Consider the following 18933-nt stretch of genomic DNA (forward strand, 5'->3'; position numbering starts at 1 on the left):
ATGACATTTTTTTGCAGGTGCTGTAATAATTCTGAAGTAAGTAAGCACATTGGGCTCATCTTCATCCAAGTAATGATTCTTCATTTATTTTCAACTGAAGCAGTACCGTAGTCTTATTTTTGAAAATGCGTGGTAGCGCCGAAAACGCCTGGGTACTTCTGTAGGCTGCAACCAGTCTAACAGGTATTTACCAAGGATTCATTTAATGTTAGTCAATGCTAATTGTAATTCTACCTTACCGACATCTTAACAATTCCGTAAAAGATCGTTCATCCGCAGACTTAGATTTTCAAATGGTATCATGGTGATAAAATTACCCATTATCAAAAACATTTTAGATCATAAACTTTTAGAATTCATAAAATGGTATCGAATTGTTACCGATGCAGTACAACTATACTCCTTAGTAATCTTACGCCAGCAAGGCCAGTAACCAGTAAGGCGTCGGCCGACGAACGGCTACGCGTTGACAAGTAGATCAGAATTATTAGCGATATTTACAAAGATTGTTAAAGCAACAAAGAGCGGGAAATAAAATTTCAAGTTTTAAAATAGTCATGAAAAAATAATTAAGCGTTAACGTGTCACGCTTATATCTAAAAACATAGCGTAAACAAACGGAAGCGGTAAGTAGCGGTGCTCCAAACTAGCCGACATTCATTGTGCCGTCGCTAAAGGGGGGAGAGGAAGACGCGACAAGGCACGGTCAGGAGACGAATGATCACCGCCATTTTGCTGTGCGTCTGTTGAGTGGAGTGCGTTTAGTTGACGCGGATAATTTTATTAATTATTTGTCAGTTATTTACGGTTTTCTGCAGCGTTGATGATTGGGATTCCGCGCGACGACCGCCACAAAATAACGGTTAAAATCCGAAATAATATGAAACGGAGCTCGAGTCGGGACACTCCACCGCCCCGTGTCAAGCGATCCAGATCCTCCATGGGAAGGTATGCCAAATGCTGTTCCACCTCAGGGTATCATAAATTCCAAACTCTTTTTACACTCTACGTCAGTTGCTACGTTTCACTGAATTTCAATTCGGTCCGACGACCCTAGTTTACTTCTTACGCACGACGAAGTCGCTGGTTTGCCTGTTTTTAAATTCTTAGTATCGAGCTTCTACCCAATATGATTCGCAACTATCCCTGGAATCAACACTTCTGTTCATTGCTCTGAAATCCTTACCAACATTCTATTGCCCTAATCTCACGGTAATGTGGCATAAATCCGGTATTTACTGCTTGTTGACCACAGTATTTATGGTCAATATAACCTCCACTTGCGGTCTGCTGATGTGAAGCATCGGTTTTTTTTTCTTAGACGAGTAAGAGTATAATCTCATGCGCTGTTTTCAACCTCGTATGAATTCCCGATATGTGATTAGTTTCGTAATTTTCTGATAATTAAAATATTCTCGTTCTTTCTAAACTATTTTTCTTTACTTGTTTGACAAGAAATGTTGCCCATTTTTTCAGATACGATGATTCGAGCGATGAGAGGATTACACCGGAACGAATCAGACGGCGCTCTAGAGGGGCTCGGAGTCCGAGTCCTCCCAGAGCATCCTCTCATGCCAGATACGTTGAGTCCAGTTCTCACAGGGACGAGTATATGCGAGCACCCAGAGAGATACCGCCTGAGCGTCCGTACAGCTACAAGGTCCTCTGCGTGAGTTCGATACATCCAAAAGCAAGCGACGAAGTAATAAAAGATACCCTTTACCGGGAGTATAAGAAATTTGGTGACTTTTCCATACGAATCTCTCATGAATTGGACGAGCGAGTTGCTTATGTTTGCTTCAGAAGTTCCGAGGATGCGAGAGACGCGAAACATGCAAAACCAAGAATTATTTTATACGACAAGCTTGCCTTGGTTGAACCTGTTTATGAAAGACCCGAATCTTACCGACGACCCAGATCCATCACTCCCCCAGATTACGAACGTTACTATGCCAGGTCACCTGGGCCCACAGAGAGGCACAGACCGATTGAACGATACGAACGAGTTTACGGACCACCGGTTGGAGTTCCACCTCACAGGGAGCTCAGAAGAGAAACAATTCCACCTCCTCATCACGAATTTGTTCGTCCACCACTACACCATGGACCACCACATGTTCACCCTGGTCCTCCGCATCATTATGGACCACCCAGACACATGATGATTCGTCATCCTGTTCACGGTTTTGAGAGAATTGAAAATAAGAAAGACAAGTTTCCAAACTATTTGCATCATGTTTCACCTGAGGATGATCCACTGGCGACTCGAACCTTGTTTGCCGGTAATTTGGAGATAAATATTACCGAGGAAGAGCTGAGAAGAATCTTTAGCAAGTATGGAATCGTCGATGACATCGATATCAAGAGACCCCCACCGGGTACTGGAAATGCTTATGCCTTTGTCAGGTTCCAGACTTTGGATATGGCACATAGATGCAAAGTTGAATTATCTGGCCAGTACATTGGTAAATTTCAGTGTAAAATTGGGTATGGTAAAGCTACCCCAACGACTCGTATCTGGGTTGGCGGTTTGGGGCCATGGACATCCGTGCCTCAGCTGGAGAGAGAGTTTGATCGTTTTGGGGCAATTAAAAAGATTGATTACATCAAGGGAGATAGCAATGCATACATTTTATATGATTCCATCGACGCAGCCCAAGCTGCTGTGAAAGAAATGAGAGGATTTCCGCTTGGGGGACCAGATAGGAGACTAAGGGTTGATTTTGCTGATGTTACTCCCGGGTTTGGGTTCAAACCTAGACCGTACCCAGAAGACGCAGCTGAGTTTCGACCAAGACCAGTGGAATATGAATCTCCGTACGATCCTTATGCTCCTGAAGGTGAATTTGCTTATGCTCCAAGGGGATTCAGGGGTCGTGGAAGTGCCCCATGGCACGATAGACGAGGAGGAGGCAGAGGGGGATACCGTGGAACTGCTTATCCTGAGGGATATGTGAGAGAAGAATCTGATTGGCCAAGCCGCCGGCCACCACCTGAGCTCGAATATGAATCACCAAGGGGCTTGAGGCGCTCATTGTCTCGGGAACCAGGTGTAGATCGATCCAGATCACGTTCTCCGCGGAGAAGACCTGTGGATTCAGATTCCGATTCTGAAACAGCTAGAACAGGGATGCTGTCTACGTCACGAACTCTTCCTGAAGTTGCACGAAAGTCTATAGCGGTTTGGCAAGGCGCTTTGATATTAAAAAATTCTTTATTTCCAGCTAAATTTCACCTTACAGATGGAGATACAGAGATAATTGATGCGCTGATGAAGGATGAGGATGGGAAACATATGCTGAGAATAACACAGCGTCTTCGTTTAGACCAACCAAAATTAGATGACGTTTCTAAACGCATACAAACATCCAGTTCACATGCTATATTTTTAGGTCTTGCCGGATCTAGCGCTACCATCACGAACGATGACGCAAACGTGCAAACTCGACCTCTAAGAAACTTAGTGTCATATCTCAAGCAGAAAGAAGCTGCGGGAGTAATATCTCTGTTGAATAAAGACACAGAAGGAACCGGAGTCTTGTATGCCTTCCCGCCGTGCGCCTTTTCGACCGAACTTTTGAAAAGAACTTGTCCCAGCCTTAGCGAGGAGGGTTTGAAAGAGGATCACTTAGTTATCGTTGTGGTGAAAGGCGGCAGTGCCTAAGTTACGCTTACTCATAAGGTTTATTAAAGGTAAACGTGCTGAATACTACAATACTATTACATTACTTGGTCAAAAATTTGGCTGATTTCCTCAATTTCTGGTTGAATTTTAAGGAAAGTAACTAATTACGATTAACGTACAGATGGTCTATACACAGAGTATTTAGCAGATCAGTGTTTCTAGATTGTCTCAAATTAATCACACTATATTACATCTGATTGTGCACATCTTTTTTTTTTCCCGAAACAAAGCTCTTGCAGAATTATTTGATTTTAATTATTCAACTAATGAGTAACAAAATCTGGAACTTGTATAGCTTCATTTTTCAGAAGCCCAAAATTTATCGGTTCATTTTTAGAATCAGCCAAATTGTAAAAATTGACGAAACCACGTCCAAGGGGGTATGCAATAGCCAAATACCAGGACATAATAATATGTTGATATCAAGTGACTGCTGTGGTCAGAAGAATTGAAAGTTCTGACAAGGCTGATAGAAGAAGTACATGTATTAAGCATGGAAATAATAACTTATGGTTACGAAATGTTAGATATAGCTTCACGAGGTAAGCGCTCTGATAACAAAACAGTACATTGAAAAGTTGCAAAGTTCTTCCGAAGATTGATTTAAAAATGGAATACTTATTTTTATGAAGATGAAACATTATTTTAGTAATGTTCTGCATAATTTTTTTTTTCTCTTAATCCGAGTCATAAACGTTGGACCGTTATGGCATATGATATAATGGTGAATCATAATCTATTACATAACTTAATTGTAGTGAACCTATTCTAATTAGTATACATACTCGGTTAATTATCATGTACACAGTTCTTTCACATTTGTGATTGTACGAATTTTGCTGCAGTGCATAAACGTCTTAGGATTTATATATACACGCGTATATATAAATATAAATGTATACATATACTTATGAAGGGATACAAATTACATTAATTGATGAAAATTTTTTAAAGTAAGGTGTCTGCAAACTGAGAAATAATGGCAAAAGTATTTCTTACCTCACACATTAATATACTTTTTTCTTTATCGCGATTTCTGTAAATAATGATCATTGTTATTCTTATACAAAATGCGAAAGGACTGGTCAACAACTTAACTACTAGTTTATTGTTAAATTTACAGAATATCAAACGGTCACATCGTATAATGAAAATATTAAATTCAGTTAATTTACTTTTATATGATTTAGATTTTAGATGCATAAGATTTAAGTGTTTGTGCTATAAATTATCTGTGAAAATGATATTGAATTTCGTTAACATGGACAGTGATTGAGTGGCCGTGGGGAAAAACGAACAGCAAAATCTCTTCTAAAACCCTAAAAAAAAACTTCGTCTAATGCCGCGAGAATCATTGGCAACATGTTAAGAAATCTGTGAACTTTACCATAAAGGACTGTGTTTGGTGGTATTAAAAAAAGAAACTACAGAAATCTCCAATTGTGTACAGTGATGTAAAACAGTGCTTGTGTTCTCGCCTCCGAGGGTGTTATCATGAAGGTATGAAAATAACATCGATCTTGAAATCGAACCCTCAGAACATCTGAGATATGAGAAAGTCCAAATCGCACTCGGAGGCGAACTAAGGTGCGGTGGTAAAGTGTATCTGGTGTTGAAAAGAAAAGAAATGAAATGAAAAAATAGAGCCGATTGCAGACAAAACTATTGATTGTGTTTAATTTCTTAGATATGTCAAAAAAAAATATGCCCACCCATCAAGTTCAAGTTGAAATGAGTTTAGTTCAATTAGTGGTTGAAAATTATCAATAGCTGAGTTACGTCTGTGATTGTTTGTTCATAAACAAAAAATCAAGTTTGCGAAAGAAAGAAAGAAGGAAATGGAAGTTTCGAGTTATGCTAGGATATTCAAAGTTTTAAAACAGAGTTCGCCAAAATTAACAAACTATTCGGTTGATAAAACAATGCATGCTTGTGCTTAGAGAAGAACATAGTTGTTCCTTGGTCGTTTTTTTATCTCCATTTTTTTCTGTCGGCTTTTCTTTGATTTTAGTTCAGTGGTCGTGAAGTTGGTGTTGTGGTTTGTTATTCGACAATGTTTTAATACGCTGATCGATCTCAATCTAATGACAGATGGAAAAAGAAAATACGAGTTTTGTCAAAAACAAAAAGAAACTAATGATCTCAGTGTAACCAGTGGCTTGTGCCAGTTTATTTCTTGTTCTAAACAAAGTAGTTGCGAAATATTGGTTCTGAGTCATCATATTGCAAATCCAGAGAGATAATTGTGCTTTAGTGATCATGTGGCTTGTGATTAATTTGTCCAAGTTTTTGTTTATTTTTTTTTTTCCATCCTTTACGTTAAAATAAAAAAGTTTCTATTGGTAAAGAAGAAAATATTATAAACTGGCTTTTCGAAGATCGTTGCTAATTTCATAGTTTTGGAACTCTGGGTGCCAAGTTCTCCAAGTAAAAAGTTTTCGACACTGCTCTCCAAGTACCCAAGTTATCAATATAGTGAAAGAAATCATATTGTTTAAAATTTACGCTTTCTTCCTTACTCATCTTTGAGGAAAATGAAACTGTAAAAAGGAAAGACTAAAGGAGAGAGAAAAAGATTGACTATTGTTAGTTCGTCGTATTGACACGATTGTTGTTAAGGCTGGAAGTTCAGTGCACAACTTCCTCAAAATAAAACGAAAGTCCAGAAAATTTGCATGTTGCACTAGTGAAGTGAGTTTAGTGGTTCTCTAGTTCAATAGCAAGCTGGTGAGGTGTTCTCTTTTTCAGATTTTTGACCGCTTTCCAGGTATTCTGGCCTTAATATCTTTCAGAGGCAGAAATCATCGCATGATTTTCAATTCCACATAAAAATAAAAGAAAATAAGATTGAAGTGAGACCAGAAATTTTAATAGTGCTGGATTGTAGAAGTATTATGGTTTTTGCCTCTCAGAGATACTTAAGGATCTTGTTCCTCAACCACATACTGATCGTAGCTTAATAATGGTTCAGCCAGATTTTTTGGATTGTACGGTAAGTTGGGTCGCCGGGAGATATTTTTTTATGTTCCAGATTTCTAAACAATGCTGCCAAATCCAGCGGACTTAGGTGTCATCAGAAGCTTTTAATGAATGCTCGAACTACAAATGAAGATTGATGTTGTATGATCTACAATCTTTGCATAAATAAAGCATTTTTTGATGTACATAAACAAAAATACCCACTAATCCTGTTATCGTTATTCAGAAAAAGCTAACATAAAATGACGCACCTACAAGTTTAACATGTTTACACTATCAGCTATACTATGATTGTAAACATTTCTTATAATAGTTCAGCGATTTTTTACACTCATGACGCAAACCCATTTCTCGAGTTTCTGTTTTTAATTCTGTACAAAGATCTGAAATAGAAACGTGATTTTTTATACACAAACATAAAAGTGTGAAAGAACGTGTTCAATTGTTCAATTTTCGGTAACTAATGTTCTGTGCTGTCATAGAATATGCCATCAAATCGGTTGTTAAATTCGACGGTACCGAACGTTCTATTTGGCTCGTAGAAAAAAAAATGAATACGTCCACATCTAAATTGACAATTTGAACAATCGTTCGATGTGTCGAATTTCGCTGATAGTTTTTTTTGCTTGAAAATACTGCGTCATGATTAAATAAATGTGATTGCGCGATTATTTAAAATGACGATTTTTTCCCGAAATTTAGATTTTTGGAATTTTGCATGATTTTATACCTTTAGTATCGACTGATGTCAGTCGTTGATTGGAGAATATATGTCAGTCCTCCGTGAAAGCCGTTACTACAGGCAAAGTCGTCGGTACTCTGCATTAAAGTCGACTAAACGTATCGTTGACTGAAGAATTATCATCGCCGATACTCGTCACATCAAGGCGTGTTTCACTGAGAAAATAATGACACCATGATTAAAATATTTCATGATTAGTTACTTTTTCTAAGATTTCATATAATTTCGTTTTCTCATGACTACCAATCATTACAAAGTAGAATTTTATTTTAATATTGCTGATTTCAGTGTGATTTCGGAGAGTATGAAATCATTTCGAACGATATTAGTACCATGATTACTTGAGTAGAAGACCCCTTACGTGGCATTGCAAGTTAATCATTGTACAGTTTTGCAAATTGATTTTAATGAGGTGAGACATTTTTCACGTGTTGAATACGAAAAATATAGTAATTTCCATTAAAAATCTCCCGAATAGTGCTGAGTCGTGTTTTAAATATAAAGTCTGACGTCAATCTGCCGATCAACTACCCTTACCGACCGGAAATACGCTTTACGCCGTTCTTTGAGTTTAGTTTGTTTGAAAGCACAGGAAACGATGGAGCGTTGGAGGCATCGTTTCATCAGAGCCTAGAAGAGATTTCTCTCTGGAAGAGATCCAAAACCAGAGAACCGAAAATAATTAGTTCGTTATATGGCAGGTAGACGGGGTTGCGTGGTAAGCGCTGCAACACGTCACCAGTGTGTTCGAGTCTTAGACATTGCTTGAATTTTTTTTAAATATACGCACAGAAATGTCAAACGACTGAAGGATAAATGTGTTCCCATATGTGAATAACAGATCAAATTATACCGATGTATTTTGAAACGGATGTTTAATGCTCGCAGCGGAAGTATGGACATCACTGTAACCTAACTTTTACCGATCTTCAAGTATCACAGGTGAATAGCATTTTCATACATATTTCTATGAAATACTTACTATAGAAATCATTCGCATGATACCTTAACATGAATATTAATCGCATTATGGACGACGTGTAATTTGCATGTGTAGTATATCAAAAGTATAAGTACCGTAAGGAATCATTGGTCATAGCTGATTAAAAGTTCTCTTAAGACAACAATTATTGTCGTAACTTGAAAAATTGAAGAAAATAAACAGTTTTCAACTATTTTATTGGTATAGTTTTCTGGTGATATGTACAAAACGTCTAATTCCAAATAGTATTTTTCACCGATTAACCTGTTGCAAATTTTCCGTTATTATTAGGATACCAGAACGTTGAGCAAAATGTTGATTGGAGTCGAAAATCCCCATGCGGAGATGGATCCAACCCCTCCATCACCCAGCTTCGATGGCGCCAGCTCCACATCGTCAACGCTGGATTCTCCTTTAATGAAATTGTCCTCTTACGTCTTGGCCCTTAGGCCATGGTCATTAAGTGCTTCTTTGATGCCAACTCTCCTTGGATCGGCACTTGCCTATCGATTAATAGGATTAACGAGCTTTAATTGGATATCACTTGTACTTACTTTATTCACGATCGTCTCGGTGCACGGGGCAGGTAACGTTGTAAACACATACTTTGACTATGTCAAAGGTGTGGACAGTCGAAAAAGCGACGATCGAATATTGGTCGATCATATTTTATCTAAAGATGAGCTCGTATCTTTGGGTGCAATCTTATATGCCGCAGGGTGCTTAGGCTTTATTTTACTTACTGCCATTTCACCTGCTAAAATGGAGCATCTGGCTCTCGTTTATTTCGGAGGTTTGTCATCCTCGTTTTTGTATACCGGTGGTATCGGCCTGAAATACATAGCTCTAGGTGATGTTTTGATCTTAGTCATATTTGGCCCGATATCCGTTTTATTTGCATTTATGGCACAGACTGGATACGTTGAATGGGGCACAATGTATTATGCCATACCTTTGGCCTTAAACACAGAGGCTATTCTACATAGTAACAATACAAGGGATTTGGAGAGTGACAGACGCGTCGGAATAGTAACTTTAGCAATTTTGATTGGTCACACAGCGTCACACGTTCTGTATGCCTTTTTACTGTTCTCGCCCTACATAACGTTCGTTGTACTTGCATTGAGGTACTCGGTGTGGTTTTTGTTACCGCTGGTCACATTGCCCGCAGCATTTCGAATAGAAAAAGAATTCAGATCTCCAGAAACTATCCAGGGCGTACCAAAGCAAACTGCTAGACTAAATATGTTTCTTGGAATATTGTACGTTGTAGCTTGTCTACTTATCGACCCTCTTCCTTACCTTCGTTGAATGTAACTCAATTATCAGCTAACAGGCACTTGCAAATATTGATACAATATGTGAGGAATGATTGTAAAGCAATGACAGCTTAGATTGCCTCCCAAAATGCAATCGAATTATAAAGTGAATTGAAATGTGTAGAAACAATGTCTCAAGTGATCTTGTCAAGATGCATATGAATGAAAAATCACTGATACATATTATATTCTATTGTCAGTATTTGAAATGCGGTTGTACTAAAATAAACTGATCATAAACTAATCGACAGCAATGCTTATGAAGTTTAATTGGACTGTCGCTCATGGATATTTAATGATTATTTAATCATTGAATTACAATAGATGGTAAGAGGCAAGGGCTATGTCTTCAAACGATGTTTTCAATACATTTGATATGACTTAATATTTTCACTACTGTAAATAGTATTGTGCGATATTACTGCCTTACTAATCTCTGCCCAAAGTACAAAGGCAAGTAGCACCAACGCCATTACCAAAAAAGTTTTAGTCCAAACCCTTCAGTCTTGACACTATATTACATTGGTTATTTTTTTCAACTATCGTATAGGTATGTAACAATTGCTGCCTGTTTAGAAAAGTAAATGTTGTGTAATTACAGTTTGTTGATACGTGTTATTGAAAATCCAAGATTAGGTTACAACATAGTTTTTGTCGCTTTACCACCGCAGAAGATATGAAAATACTTGCTCGCTATTCTTGTTACGTAAGAAAATTAAATTCTACACAACATTGGCAAGTGAGAATATTAGCATCGAACGTTTGCGTTATATTCAAAGCAAATTGGAACACTGCAATTATGTGGATACCAAACAAAAGAATTGATCATTTTATCTTCTAGAAGCTATGCTTACATTAGGAATAAATTATAAGTCCAAGTTTGTTGTAACCTTAAACTTAATTTTTCGGCATTTCTTGCAGCACATTCAGATCCAATACTGGCATCAATTTTTATTATTTCTTATTGCTGTTATTATTAATATTATCATTGCATAATTATTGTTAATTACATACTTTTTTCCTTCATATAACTAGGGAGAGGCTTGTTATGATTTATTTTACGTTTAAAATTATTTATGCATTATTAATATGTCGCATAGTGTGTGTGCGTGTGTGTATGTATGTATGAATATGTGTGTGTGTGTATATATATATATGTATATATATATATATATATATATATATATATATATATATATATATATATATATATATATATATATATATATATATGTATATACATTTGTGGCGTGTGTGTGTGTGTATATATATATATAATATGGGTTTCGAAAGATTGCCTGATATTTATGTGAAGCCCTTCACATTGGTCAAGAAAGCCGTTTTGACCGCTGGTTGACAGCTTTAATAAATATTTAATAGGTATGAACAATAGTGATTATTTATTTCAAATCGTAGACAGCTTAATTGATAATTATAGAAATGATGGAACTAACAGCACTATTTTTTGTATTAATCGCAAATCGCATATATTAAAGCAATGAAAGAAAATAGTCAGTGAGTCTGCATTCTAGACTCCATAGCTATTGCATATTCTGTACAGTCTTTATTCGAACAACCTTGGAGAAAATATGAGAGAAAATTTAACAAGTTTACTTGAGGCTAATGATATACAACTGGTACCATACACGAATAATTGTTATTACAATTCTTATTTTATTAGCGAACCAAAAGTACAATAAATAATAATGTAATGTTTCATACTCGTGCCCAAGTGAATGACAATAACAACAGTTTGGTAGTGTAAAATCGTACTAATATACCCATTCGAACCAGAATATCGAATTCTCAACTGATTTTTGTACTTTTTTAGAGGTGTTGCGACAGTTTCTGTCGACATATTTATGTCTCATTGGCTATTTTATCACCAACGTTCACATCACACAGAATTTTTCATTTCTATTGCTTTTGCAATGTTGATATGTTATACAAAATGGTTATATAATACACACGAACCTTGTTTCATGATATTTTTTACCATTCGCAATTTGGTGTCAAACAATAAACAGTAATTAAAAAACAAAAATGCGACACTGACAGAAATTTACTGTCGAGTAGTTGTACTATGAATGTATCAAAAATTTGAAGTTACAGTGATTGCTTCCTTGAATTGTTCTTCACAATTACAGTATGATCCAACAAGGTTATAAATTAAACAAATGTCATTGACAAAAGAATATATAGTCAACGCAAATGTATGTGAGTAATTTCACACATCCAAGAAATTGAAGCTTCTTGCATTGAACAATTTTCATGGATTTTGAGTTTAGAAGGAAAAAAATATCACACTATGTTTCTTTGAAAAAAAATAATCACATATGTTTCATAACTACCATACTCAAGCATACAGGCTGATATTTATCATATTACTAATATCCCACTTAATGTAATAAGCAATTGCTACTTTGTACATAACATCATCAATTTACATGTCAGAAAAGTAATGATAATGCCTGAATTTCCCTACTACACGATGTAATCATTAGTTCAATAATATTAGTTTATCAATATTTCAATATTTGATTGAGTTTTTTGTATTGCTTTTTTGTAGTCTTAGTTTGCAGATTATTAAGTTTCTAAAATAGTGATGGGCGCTTATCAATCAATGTTTCGATTGAGAAATAAAATCTTATTCAAGTACATGAAACATATTCGAAAATTTCTGTAGTCACAATTTTAATACATCTGTTCATTCGAATGTTAGTTTTTTTCTGATCAACCAAGCGGAGATATCAAGTGCTCGTTTTCCTGGGAGAGGAACCAGTGTCGTGCGGCGAGGGGGGAGGGGGGGGGGGGGTGGAGCTCGAGAGTTCTGTGTAAGCAGAAATGTTTTGATTTCTCGCGGAACTGAGAAAAATAGATCTAATTGGTTCCTGTTTTCAGGGATTAAAGATGGACCTGATTTCCTACCAATCAAATTTCTGAACACTATTTTTCAACCACAGCGGCGTTGATTGAAGAATACAAAGATGGATACCGCTGGGTAAATTTTTGGGACCAGTTTTCGGCGGGCAACTGGGCCCAGGTGGGCCTGAGAGCGTAGGAGGGTTCTGCTCTATCGACTCTACCTAACAGACGAACACCGACATTCGTAGCAACCAAAGTAGTGTCGGTATGAAAGCTTCAGATTGAGTCACCACCAAGTGAGTACGTAAGACTACTTGACTGCGATTTAAAAATGTCGATCAGCTCGATCATTCCCGAGAAGACGCGTAACCGTGGCCACCGCCAGCCACCCCAACAACCTCCAAGCACCGCCAACCTCCGTCAACCACCTCCCCCCGCCGCCAAATACCTTCGTCCTCCACGACCTCCGCCGATGACTTTCGAGCACCTCCAGACACTTTCTGCCACCTCCTACCACCTTCTACCATTTCCGAACACCTCCGACCACCCCCTAACACCCTCTACCACCTCCGACCACCTTTGTCCTCTTCGTCCCCTTGCTCCGTCATGTATTTTATAACATTAATATTCGTAAATATTCGAACACCTTTTCATTTGCTCTCTCGATCTTGAATTTTCATAGGGACAGAATCGAAACGCTATTTTAGCTAGTCGCAAGTGAAGTATCTACGTTAGGTAGAGAAGCAGAATTGTTTTTCGAAAAGTGTTCGTATGGAAACAAATTCAGAGTAACTATAATACATCACGGATGCGCTAATTTTGATCGAGATGAAATCGATGCTCCGTATACGAGACTGTATTTAACGCAGTGTCCTGATTTAAAGACCTAAGAAAGTGATTGTCGGCGATTTTTTTTTATGGGGAGAGATAGTAGAACGATGCTTCATAAAACTTTGAGTGTATTTTGACACAGATTTGAAAGGTACGAGTAAAACTTTGTATCATCCAACTGTCGCAGAACGGCAGCGTTATTAGCTGACCCTTTAACTGAAGAATGCATCTTTAGTTAACGGCTGATCATCGAAGGGCTTAGCCGCATGAGTCTGGAATCGGCAGGAAAGATAAAGTGCGTATTTCTTGACTGAAATGTAAAAACTAAAATCATCATACATCATACATCATATGTCGTACATCATACATCATACATCATACATCATACATAGTATTAAAGTTCGAAACCAAAGTTTGGATGTTCGGATATTCCGAAAGTGACGTCACCCAATTTTTTTTTTCTGTTGACGTCATCGATCTAAACTCAGCTAGCCAAATTCCTCAGTCTGGAAACAATCACGCAGTCGAGCGGACGTATGAGAATCGCGCTCCGCAGATTTTGAGTACCGAGTTCTCTACCTCTTGGATCCTGCGCTCCGGGTCCGCTTCCTGGAGCAACTCGACTTCCAGGACAAGCGCTCCGTAATTTCTACGCGCCAGGTCCGCTACCTGGTGAAACTCGACTTCCAGGACAAGTTCTCCGTAGATTCTGCGCTCAAGGTCCTCTACCTGCAGGAACTCGACTTCCAGGACAAGCGCTCCGTAGTTTCTGCGCTCAACGTCTACTACCTGGTGAAACTCGACTTCCAGAACAAGCACTCCGTGGTTCTGGCTGTCCAGGTTCTTTACCTGGTGACTTTTGACCAAGCACTGCGTAGTTTCTGCGCGCCAGATCCGCTACCTGGCAAAACTCGACTTCCAGAATAAGCGCTCCGTGGTTCTGGCTGTCCAGGTCCTTGACCTGATGACTTTTGACATTCACGACTAATTTTCCATAGCTCTGGCTGTCCAGGTCCTTGACCTGATGACTTTTGACATTCACGACTAATTTTCCGTAGCTCTGGCTGTCCAGGTCCGCCACCTGGTGGATTTTGACATCCGGGAAATGCGCTCCGTAGTTCTGGCTGTCCAGGTCCTTGACCTGATTGCTTTTAACCTTCAGGACTAATTTTCAAGTTTACATGTTTGATTATTGAAAACGTCATGTTTTGTACTATCAAACCAATATACATGCTTCAGATAACCTTTTGAATCAGAAAAAACACTGAACGACCAGGATCAACAAATTGCAATTGTTGAGTGGTTGGCATTGTATACATAGGAATACATGACAATAACGTCTGGAAAATTATACAATTTATAGTATGCGTCACGTATTAATCGTAAATGGATCATGTATATTAATACCGTACATGGACCGCATATGCATATATATTCTTTTGTCTCTGCATCATTATCACATCTGATTCTCTCGGGAGCCTCAACTTTAATTAAATCACTGTTTTGCTACGAATTTTGGAAGAAATTTATTCCCATTATTAATTTCTTGTATCGCCGATAAGTCGGTAAATACACACAGGCTAAGTACTAGCTTGGGCTTACCATTGCGTAGACTGTGTTACTCGGAAGGTGAATGCAGCCAGCACCATGTCGAAATCGGTAACTCTGATGTTCTGCAATAAGTTTTCAACTCTACCGTTGGAACATCTCAGGGAGCGCAAGGGCACGACGGTTTTCGGTTGTCACACCGAAGCCCATTAGAACAACTGTCTTTATATTTTGCAGGCAACGACTGAAGTAAGGTTCTTAAACTCTGCTATCCACGATTTTACTTGCGGTTACATACGTCGGTTAATTCTCCGCTCCTTGAAGCTGCGAATCATGAATACCGCATCAATATATTCAGACCCCGTTGTCACCTGCCCGTACGACAAGTACCACAGGATTGCGTTGTCAAAAATTCAAATGCACATTGTTAAATGTGAAAAGGTTAGTTTAGTCAAAAGTCAAGGTAAACAAGTATTGCATTTTTTTAAATTTCATCCTGCTTTGTCTTTTTTACAGAACTATCCAAAAGGATACAAACAAACTTGCCCGTATGATGCAACACATAGATTGTTTGAACACGAATTAACCGATCATATTCAAAACTGTCCTCAGCGCATGGTTCTAGAACCTGAAAAGCATCAGTGTATGGTTATTCAATCTGTAGACTAAAATGGTTTAAAGAAAATTATTGTTGGCCACACACATTGGGTTTCAATTTTATAAATCTTATTGTATACTATCATTTGTTTTAGTCATTAGGAACCATGGGTCCACAATGACCGAATTCTTGGATCGATCTGAGGCTGTAACAAGCACTATAGATCATGGAGAATCTTGGGATGAAGAATCCAACAGGGATTGGATTCCCTCAATTGATGGACGATCTAATATAATAGACAGTAGCACTACTTCAAATTTTCTCCAACCAAGGTGATGTAAAATCAAAAAATTTATAAATCACACACAAGTAGATCATTTGATATTGTTTCTGCCCTTATTTTGTGTAATATTCGATCTTCTATAATATTTACTCTAGTATCCTTGACGTTGATTCCTAATTAACAATTATTAATTCTAGGGATCAGTCCAGATACAAAAAATTCATTGACCCTAATCAGGACTTACGTCGTCCTCTTGGTTACTCAGAGGCAATGTTGGTTGGAGGAGAAACAGATAGAGCTGAAGCGTCTGATATGGAATCAGTTATCAGTGTGATGGGTGTTGGGCGTGGTAAGAACCCATCAGCGCACCTGCGGCTACAGAAACCATTCAGCTTTGGTAGAGGAATATCTCTGCCAAGAAATGACTAGAGCCATCGATTCAAATTTGATACAGATCATAAAGTGAAGAGTGATATTTTTGCTGAGCATTTTTTTTTTAATAATTATTTAGCGTATTCCAAATAACCTGGTCACTAATAGGCCTGAATGTACAATTTTATTCTGAAAGATAACAATCAGCCTATATAATGGCCTTACATTCTGGTTTTACAATTAGCTTATACGTGCAAATTGTACTGGTAAAACTACCAAATAAATAATCTATTTTTATTCATAAAATGTCAAAAGTGGTACGTCATTCAGTTCAATGCGAATACACATATTGTGATTCACTTGTAGTAGAAGCAATTTGGCAGAAATCTGTCAAATCCGTAAAGATAAAAATATTCGTTGTTAGATCAATGGAATAGTGTATTTCCAGTTATTTCTAAATTTATATTCATTAATATCATTCATCAAACAAAATTTAATTCGCCATTTTAGTTCACTTACAGATTCTTATAGTGATAGTGTTTCACATAAATATCGTTAGCACTGTCTATTTTATTTCAGCATCTCCAAGTAGTTTAGCTTATTTCTTCATTTCAAATTTGCCCTGATATGTACAATTAAAATTAAGATCATACAATCTATGCTATCAAAGAAAGCACGTATAAGTAGTATCAAAATATGTTACACAACTACTGTGAACGTTGCACATTATATGTTCCAATTATCAGAAACTTGAACGACCTGATATTATAACGGATATTCATAATTTCTAGAGAAGCTTAACGTTTGCCATGTATTATGAGTGTTCTGACTGGTTTCAAAACCGAATTTATTTAGTTTCCGGGATTTGATCAACAGAGTCACTACTGCAAATATTTTTCAAGCCGACAACAGAATGTGTAGTGAAAAATAATGAGAATTTACTTTTTTCATTTCACTACATTCCTGAAATTTCTTAGACATACAGAAATTTGTAGATTGTATCAGCAGATTCATGGTAACCGCTGAATAATTAACTCTTCAAATACCGTGCAATACATAAATATATACCTATGTAGGTATGTAAGTACATATACCTATACATGTTTATTAAATGATGGGTTGCATTGCAGATTCAAGGTCAAGTTTATTGCGTTCGTAGCATCTGAAGAATTTATATATATATGAACCTTGAAAAAACTATAAGATCGTGATGAAACATAGAGATTATTTGTATAAGATGAGAACACTTAGGATGTTAAAACGTTATTAATCCTCAGAAACGTAGAATTAAAATAAGTGTGCGGTTTTTTTTTTATACTCTGTACACTCTTAACATGACTCCTTATGAATAAGTATTTAACTATCTAAAATATGCTGAACTGAGAGTATGTAGAGTTTCCAGGGTAACAAAAAAAATTAATATGAAAAAATATATTAATTGTTCAAGATTGCCATTTATCACTAATTGAATAATAACTAAAAAGTCTGCTTCTTTCTTGTTGCAAATTGTTTGAATAAGTAGAACTAGAATTAGAGTTTATTCTTATCCAATACCTTATACAACACCAACCTTACAATTTTATGAATCATTGTTTTAAACTATAGCAAAGCTGCTGCGCTCTTAAATGTACAAGGTATGTATTAACATTTTCTATTCCGTATTTCTACAGGTCTGGTTGACTAAAGTTAATTATTGTCAATTATAAAATATTGACAGTTATTTCTATTGTAATTTTACTGTTGGTAAAACATTTAATTCAGTTCCATTTAAGATTTGGATAGCTTTGTTTCAGTAAAATTACTGTAGACCGATAATAAGCAATTGATAATTGTTCAAATGGAAAAGAATTTTACTCAAAATATGAAGTAGAACTTGACTTTGTCAACCCATAAATTTTATCTAATGATTTGAATAAGCTCAACTTTTTGCAACAAATAACATATCACGTATGAAATATAAATTTGAGGGTGAATGCAATTCGTAAAAACAATAACCGTGTTTACCATGATGCTAAAAAATTTTTAAATTACAGATAAATTGAATTTGAGAAGATATCTCTTTGAAGAAACATAAGAGATATTTGACAAAATCGCATTATGTGATAAGATGATTTTGAGGAGAAATAATTAATTGAGTTCTATAATAAAGTGGAGAAGATAAAGTTTAGAGATCCAAAATTCATTTATTTCTATTAACTTATTATTATTATTATTATCATCATATTTTTTTTAGCAAGTTTAGTGATGTTAATTACAATACAATAGCTTCTGATTATTTACATCTTGATTAATTGAAATTAAAATTCTTTAAATTAAATTGTATCCTATCATTTTCCGATAAAATTGTTAGGTAGTTTAAAAGTTCTGCCGTTTATGACTTTGACCTGCCCAGTTTTTTTTCATGTTAGGATATACAGCATTCACCACCGAGGCAAATAAGATTATAAAATCGTATCTATGAAGTTTCAACTAGATACTAATGATTATCTTGGTGCCGAGTTGGGAGAATAGTAGTCATTGAACGCGGATAATAATTAGCTATTATCAATATAATGGATTTGAGATCACTGTTACCATTTGTTCACTGAACTTTACTGCTATAATGCTATATCTTCTTGCAAAGACAGAGTGAAAATCTATGAAATAGGACTATTACGAATTTGGCTATTGAGTAATTTATTGCCAGTCATTCGTTAAAATAACTATAATATTAGAAGTATAATTTATGC

The 18933-nt window shown here is 36.6% G+C and overlaps 3 protein-coding genes and 1 long non-coding RNA gene across 7 annotated transcripts; 3 read left to right on the top strand and 1 right to left on the bottom strand.

Annotated features, from left to right (window-relative positions):
• Positions 1 to 453: 453 nt before the first annotated feature.
• Positions 454 to 5347, top strand: nito (RNA-binding protein spenito). Its single transcript, XM_046636417.2, has 2 exons — positions 454 to 948; positions 1477 to 5347. The coding sequence occupies exons 1-2, from the start codon at positions 824 to 826 to the stop codon at positions 3662 to 3664; spliced, it is 2313 nt and encodes a 770-aa protein (XP_046492373.1). The 5' UTR covers positions 454 to 823; the 3' UTR covers positions 3665 to 5347.
• Positions 3909 to 7606, bottom strand: LOC124224010 (uncharacterized). The gene is made up of 2 exons (XR_006884412.2): positions 7395 to 7606; positions 3909 to 7047 (listed from the first exon to the last, which is right to left on the bottom strand). It is a non-coding gene; the product is annotated as an uncharacterized lncRNA (long non-coding RNA).
• A 285-nt stretch (positions 7607 to 7891) lies between these two features.
• heix (UbiA prenyltransferase domain-containing heix) lies at positions 7892 to 11428 on the top strand. The gene is made up of 2 exons (XM_046636443.2): positions 7892 to 8348; positions 8680 to 11428. The coding sequence occupies exon 2, from the start codon at positions 8701 to 8703 to the stop codon at positions 9697 to 9699; it is 999 nt and encodes a 332-aa protein (XP_046492399.1). The 5' UTR covers positions 7892 to 8348; positions 8680 to 8700; the 3' UTR covers positions 9700 to 11428.
• A 1293-nt stretch (positions 11429 to 12721) lies between these two features.
• On the top strand, positions 12722 to 18177 carry LOC124223986 (gametocyte-specific factor 1). 4 transcript variants are annotated; one of them, XM_046636463.2, is made up of 5 exons: positions 12722 to 12868; positions 15189 to 15392; positions 15468 to 15594; positions 15704 to 15881; positions 16030 to 18177. In XM_046636463.2, exons 2-5 carry the CDS (start codon positions 15285 to 15287, stop codon positions 16259 to 16261), a joined length of 645 nt encoding a protein of 214 aa, XP_046492419.1. In that variant the 5' UTR covers positions 12722 to 12868; positions 15189 to 15284; the 3' UTR covers positions 16262 to 18177. The 4 variants fall into 4 exon arrangements, with proteins under 4 accessions (XP_046492419.1, XP_046492430.1, XP_068994329.1 ...); XM_046636474.2 differs by lacking the exon at positions 12722 to 12868 and adding an exon at positions 13946 to 14195; XM_069138228.1 differs by lacking the exon at positions 12722 to 12868 and adding an exon at positions 13946 to 14183.
• Positions 18178 to 18933: the final 756 nt, after the last annotated feature.

This window comes from Neodiprion pinetum, chromosome 1 (genome assembly GCF_021155775.2).
Source record: "Neodiprion pinetum isolate iyNeoPine1 chromosome 1, iyNeoPine1.2, whole genome shotgun sequence".
Classification (NCBI taxonomy): Eukaryota; Metazoa; Arthropoda; class Insecta; order Hymenoptera; family Diprionidae; genus Neodiprion; species Neodiprion pinetum.

Excerpts from the sequence above, each read along its gene's own strand:
- nito (XM_046636417.2), top strand. The coding sequence starts at position 824 with ATGATTGGGATTCCGCGCGACGACCGCCACAAAATAACGGTTAAAATC. Across the intron at positions 949-1,476 it reads TCCAGATCCTCCATGGGAAG|ATACGATGATTCGAGCGATG; the intron begins GTATGCCAAATG and ends CCATTTTTTCAG.
- heix (XM_046636443.2), top strand. The coding sequence starts at position 8,701 with ATGTTGATTGGAGTCGAAAATCCCCATGCGGAGATGGATCCAACCCCT.
- LOC124223986 (XM_046636455.2), top strand. Across the intron at positions 15,393-15,467 it reads ACATTGTTAAATGTGAAAAG|AACTATCCAAAAGGATACAA; the intron begins GTTAGTTTAGTC and ends TCTTTTTTACAG. Across the intron at positions 15,882-16,029 it reads TCAAATTTTCTCCAACCAAG|GGATCAGTCCAGATACAAAA; the intron begins GTGATGTAAAAT and ends TATTAATTCTAG.